The sequence below is a fragment of the Falco cherrug genome, chromosome 4 (assembly GCF_023634085.1).
Source record: "Falco cherrug isolate bFalChe1 chromosome 4, bFalChe1.pri, whole genome shotgun sequence".
NCBI lineage: Eukaryota > Metazoa > Chordata > Aves > Falconiformes > Falconidae > Falco > Falco cherrug.
In genome coordinates, this window is record NC_073700.1 from 78,222,984 (window position 1) to 78,228,983 (window position 6,000).

General features: G+C 62.6%; 1 protein-coding gene across 1 annotated transcript; it reads right to left on the bottom strand.

Moving 5' to 3' along the window:
• Positions 1 to 465: 465 nt before the first annotated feature.
• Positions 466 to 3,297, bottom strand: DLX5 (distal-less homeobox 5). The gene is made up of 3 exons (XM_055708975.1): positions 2,765 to 3,297; positions 1,467 to 1,651; positions 466 to 1,155 (listed from the first exon to the last, which is right to left on the bottom strand). Exons 1-3 carry the CDS (start codon positions 3,117 to 3,119, stop codon positions 823 to 825), a joined length of 873 nt encoding a protein of 290 aa, XP_055564950.1. The 5' UTR covers positions 3,120 to 3,297; the 3' UTR covers positions 466 to 822.
• Between the last annotated feature and the right edge of the window lie 2,703 nt (positions 3,298 to 6,000).

Consider the following 6,000-nt stretch of genomic DNA (forward strand, 5'->3'; position numbering starts at 1 on the left):
TTTAGTGGCTCCCTTTGACGGAAACGTAATTTGTATAATTAGGCGAGCGCACACGGGCGACTGATGGGCTGTGGAGTGTGCGGCTCTCGACGCTAATTGCTCTCAGGAAAGGATTCAGAGCGGCTTAAGGCGAGAGATTTGCTTTCTAGCGTCAGGATGGGCAGCTTTCGCTTCAGCTTAAATCACTGGGCGACAAGGTGTACGCGGTCCTGCAAAAGCCCCTTTTCCAGCGGGGGAGAGAGCATCGCCGCCCCTCGGCTCGCCCGTGGGGACCTGCAAGGGTCAGATCCTGCCGACACGCCCGGGTCTGCGGTGGCGCGGCACCGCACGGCGGCAGAATGGGAGCTCCGAGAATCGGGCCCCTCAAAAATCCCTCTGTCCTCGGTCGCTCTCTGCAAGCAAATTAGCATTTTTTTCCCATCTTAATAATAGAAGAAGGGGTAATTTGGAAACGTTTCTCGTGGTCGAAATAATTTTATTTTATTCAGAATATACAGTTTAATTCCTCTATCTACAATTATTTACAGGGTTAAAATAACATTGAAAAAAAGTCTCTGGAAAAGTTGAGGTCATAGATTTCAAGGCACCATTGATAGTGTCCACAGCTGAGCCAAAAAATGTCCGTATTGTATAAAAAAGGGTTTCCTTTGAAATGCAATAAGTTACATGCACAAGCTTTACACATTTTAATAATTTTGTTTCTTTTCCCTTTTAAAAATCCCCCATATGCATTCCTTTCGTTATTATTCCTTAACAGTAAAACACAGGAGTCCAAGGATCAACAACAAAAAAAATATTAAAAAATAAAATAAGGGTCAGACTCTAATAAATTGTCCCAGAGGCCAGCGCTAACGGGTGCTGTAGGGAGCTGTGGGGCTGGAGGTGGGAGGTGATGGAGTTGGCAGCGGGGTACCAGGAAGCGGAGCTCTCCAGGTAGCTGGATGCAGGGGACGGGTTGGAGTTTGGAGGGTGAGCGTGTGCGTGGGCATGGTGGCTGAGGGAGCGGGATGAGCCCTGAGGTTCCCAAACCGCAGGCGACTGTGGAGAGTTGCAGGCCATGGGGTCGCTGGAGCTGGGGCTGTGCTCCGGAGGCATCTCCCCGTTCTTCATGATCTTCTTGATCTTGGATCTTTTATTCTGAAACCAAATTTTCACCTGGGAGGGGGGTGGGAGGAGAGGAGAGGAGAGGAAAGAGGGAGGGGGGAGGGAAACGGACACCATTAGTGCCCGCCCGGTAAAGCGGCGCTCCGCGGCTGCGGGGGGACCGTTCCCCGCTGCCCTCCCAGCCCCTCCGCGGGGCCCGATCTCGCCCTTCCCGCCGCGCCGCGGGGGGACCCGGGGCTCAACGCCCCGCCGGGCCGAGCCGGCCACGGCTTAGGCCAGCCGAACCGAGCCTAACCGAGCCGAGCCGAGCCAAGCCGAGCCGAGCCGAGCCGAGCCGAGCCGAGCCGAGCCGATCGCGGTACCTGTGTCTGCGTGAGCCCCAGGGAGGCGGCCAGCTCGGCCCGCTCGGGCAGGGCGAGGTACTGGGTCTTCTGAAACCTCCTCTGCAACGCCGCCAGCTGAAAGCTGGAATAAATAGTCCGGGGTTTGCGCACTTTCTTTGGTTTGCCGTTCACCATCCTCACCTCGGGCTCCGCCACCTCCTTCTCTGCACGGGCGCAAGGGCGGGAGAGAGACACAGACGCAGACGTTAAGGCGCGGGGTACGGCTCCGCTCCGCGCCGCGCAGCCTGCGCCGCCGGCATCCCGCCCGCGGGCCGGGCCGGGCAGCGGCGCCGGCCCGACGGGTCCCCCCGGCCCCCCCCGGGCGGCGACACCGCGCACCCTCCGCCGGCTCCCCGCGGTGAGGTGGGGGCCTCGCTCCCGCGGCGCCGGGCCTCGGCCGCCCCCCCGCCTCCCGCACCGCCCCGGGCATCCCGCCGGGCGCGCAGCGTTGCGCGGGCGCGGCAGGGCGCGCGGGGCATGCGCGCCCGCCAGGGGCATTGGGAGGGTTATCGGTGCCCTGCTGGGAAGAGGCCGGCCCGCAGCGCAGCCCTACCCAGGGCACCGACCGCTGCCCCCGTACGCCCGCGCCTTCCCCCCGCCGCCGCCGGCGTGTCCCCAAGCGCCGCCGCAGCCGCACTCGTCCCAGCCAAGCCCCAGACGCCTGGCTTGGCTACGAGCTTGCTTTATTTTTTTTTTAACCCTCCCCCGCTCCCCTCCCCCCCCCCCCCCCCCCCCCCCAGCTTACAAAGAAGTAAATGGAAAGCGCTAAAACCGCGTCTTTTTCTGGTAAAAACCCCTCCGGCTTCGCAGTCCCGCCACGGCTGGGCTCCCCCTCCCAGTCTCCTCCCCCGCGCCCCCAGCACAGGGGGAAGGAAACTTTCTTTGCCACCGCGAACCTGAGTTTGAGACACGCAACAAGGCTCGGCTATTCCCCCCCTCTTCCTGCGGGGAGTAGGAGGAGGGAGGCGGCCGTGGGGGCCCGGGGGCTGCTGACCGACGTTTGCCTCTCCAAAGCACCAGTCCTAGGGCCTTGTTTTAGATCGTGCGAGCTGCTCAGGAAAACTAGACCAGCTTTCCACTTTTTTTTTTTTTTAAACTTTTTTTTTTTCCACCCCCCCCCCCCCCCCGTTTACTTTTTTAAATTTTCTTCTTAATTTTTCCCTGTGGTTCAGGGAAAGCTGCCCATCCGCACTCCGCGGTGCAGGGCTCTGCCGGGGCTCTCCCAGCCTCCCCACCGCCGCGGCTGCTCCCCGCTGCCCCCGGCCCCCCGCTCTCACCTGGCTGGCTGGCGGAGCTCTGTACGCGGTTGTAAGCCCCGCTGTACTGGTGGTAGGGGCTGGCGTAGCTGTAGTCTGCATAGGCTTTGGCAGGATAGTTCCCAGCAGATCCGTTCATGCCGTGGTACTGATACTGGTAAGGGTTGAGCGCCTTGCCGTAGGAAGCCGAGGTAGGCGAGCAGTAGCCGTGCGGGGCTCCCCCCGTCGGGCTGTAGTAGTCGGAATCCGTAGCCGAGGACTCGGGTAAAGTGGGAGATTCCTGGGACGGGTGGTGCATGGCTGCGGCCGTCTGGAAAGGAGCCTGGAAGTCGCCGGATCTGATGTTGGGGACCCTTCTGTCAAATACTCCTGTCATAGCTCGGAGCCGGCGGCTGGCTGGGGCTGGCTGCTGGGGCTGCTCGGGTCTAAGCAGACATGTCTGGGGGAGGAGGCTGCGGCGCTGTGTCTGTCTCCGGCAGACTGCTGGCTGGGGCGCAGCATAGGCTTGGTTAAATCCTTAATTGCGCTCTTACGCACAGCAGGGTGGATCGGGTTCCATTGGCCAGAGCAATCGGGAGCAGCGACACCCTAACTCGTCCAACTAGTTTAGCACAACAAAGCTTTGGCTTAAAAAAAAAAAAAAAAAAAGGGGGGGGGGGAAGGGGAAAAAAAAGTCCCATTCAAGCTCTTTTAAAGTGAATACCAACAGCAATCTCCGAACCGGAGCGCCGCGATTGGAAGGTTTCCGGCTCCCTCCTCCCAGCGAGGGGTCTCGGCCGGCCCCGCCGCCCCGCGGGCGCGCAGCCCGGTGCCCCCGCACCTCCCGCCCGCAGCGCCCCGGGGAAGGGCTGCAGCCACGCCGCTCGGATTTGCCGTCCGGTCCCCTCTTGGCTACGCTGGTGGCTTGGGAACAACGCACCGGGCGCTCCTGGTTCCCAGCGCGATCGCTGATCGGGTGGCGATAACCATCAGCGTCTAACCGGGGTTGTTTCCCTCGGATCGTCCTCCCTCTCTGGGGGGACGCCGTCCGGGACGTCTGCGTTAAATAAAGTAAATCGTATTACACCACCCCCCCGTCCACCACCCCCCAAAATCTTGAATTTTAGTTACATCATTTCCTGCGTCGAAGACCCTAGCGCGGCCCGGAGCCGGGCGGGAGCCTCCCGGCGGGACGCCCTGCCGTGGGGCCGTGGAGCCGTGGGGGAGCTGCCGGGAGCACCGGCGACTCCGTACAGCCTAGGGGCGCCCACCCCGCGGGTTTCGCGAACGGCGACCTGGCTGCGGCACGACGCCCGTGGGCGGAGAACCCCCGGCCCCCCGGGGCGCCGGCCCCCGCCAGGTGTGCCCGTGCGCGCCCGGCCCCACGCGTGGCCGCTCCTCGCCGCCCCGTGGCGGTGCTCGCCGTCTGGTCCGGCTCCGGGCCGGGGTCAGATGCCCGTCGTCAGGGGAGCTGAAATCGCCCTCACGCGTGGGCAGGAGAGCTGGGAGGCCGCCGCGGGGCTCCTCCGCTGGGAGGCCGCCGCAAGACCCCACTTCCCGGGTGACAGCCCCCCAGAGGTGGCTGGCGCTGCGCGGGGGTGTTCCCCCCCCCCCCCTCGCCGTACCTCGACCCGCACCCGCCTCCATCTGCACCCGGTTTTCCGCGGCCGCCTACGCACCGAGGTCCCATAGGGTGGGCTCCGCGGTCGGGCCGGGGCGAGCCACGGGCTGGTGATGCCCGTCCCCGGTGATTTTACAGCAGCGTAGCAAAAAAAATGGACCAGATTTTACTAGACACTAAGGAAAACAAATAAAAGCCTGTTTTCAGTGACCTGGAGTTGTAGATTTTTCTGAAGTTGTTTACTCTCCAGATTTAGCCTGTTTGCTCACCGAAGATCTCCAAGCCAGCTGGGTAACACTTGTAACACAACCGTGCATGTTGTACTTGAACTTATTGTTTGCTTTGGAAATGTCCACAGCTCATATAAAATCACATTAAACAAATCCCTAAGCATTTCATTATACGAATCACTTGCTTAAATCCATTGGAAATATCTCTCCCCCCACCTTTATTTTTTTTCCTAAAGAGAGGAACCGGAGAGGGATGAATGTTTACGACTGGGGAGGGGGGAAGTAAGTTTATTAAAGCTCCCAATTTGCATCCAGTTGGAAGGGACGGTAGAGATCTTAAACAGATGAAGAGGGGGAGAGGGTGGGATGGTGGTGGTGGGGGGAAAGCCCATTTGTGTCATAAATTCCAGGGCACTGCACTTCAACACGTCCGGGCAGGAAGGTGCCGTTTGAAGAGAGAAAACAGGGGAGGACTTGGGCGCCGGTATCGCATCCAGCCCCGGCAGCGACCGGAGCCGCGGCGGGTCCCGGCCGAGCCGAACCGGGAAGCTATTTTTGCAGCTCACCGGGGAAATCTGGATCGGTTTACTGCACCAGAGAAAATTTGCTCTTGTTTTATTCAGTGGCAAGGCAGGGGGAGAAAAAAGTTTCGATATTTAAAGGCAAAAAAAAAAAAGACAGAAATCCACAAGATACGGCCGCAAAACCCCCGAGCTGAGCTCTTTTGAAGGCATCCGCAGCCGTTGCAGTCCGTGCGAGGATTACCGAGCCGAGGGCACACAAACCCGCCTGTTTGCGGGTTTCCTGCCCCCCGTCCTTCCCAGCCCGAACGCGATTTTCTTGACTTTCTGCCGCTTTTTTCCCCCAGCGGTTTTTATTTAACACATCCGGTGAGAGCGCGCGTTTCGGAGGGAGCCGGAGTCTGTTTTCTATTTCACAATATGCTCATTGTTTACCGGCACATGCCCGCCGCGCCGCCTGAGCGGCTGCCCGGGGCCCCCGCGCCCGGCCCCGGCCCGCTCGGCCCGAGCCCCGCTCGCCCGCGGGCGGGGGGGCCGCGCCTGCCGCCTCTCCCGGCTCGTGGGGCGCCGCGGCCGCGGCCACGTCGGAGGCGCGCGGCGGCCGTGCCCGTAGCAAGAGCGCCACGGCGTGGCCGCCCGGGGCGCCGCGCCACCGCGCTACCTGCGCGCCGCCCGCCTCCCCCCCGCCCCCCCCGCGCCGCCGCCGCCGCCGCCGCCGCCGCCGGGGCCAGACTGAGCGGCGGCGGCGGGCGCGGAGCTGGGCGGCCCCGCCAGCGCTGTCCCCGCAGGGCACGGGGACCGGGGCGCGGGAGCCGCCGGGCCGGCGGCCGCGGCCGGACAACGCGGCGATTGTTCCCGCCCGCGCCGGGGAGCGGCGGCGGAGGCAGCGCTGGGGCCCCCGACCGA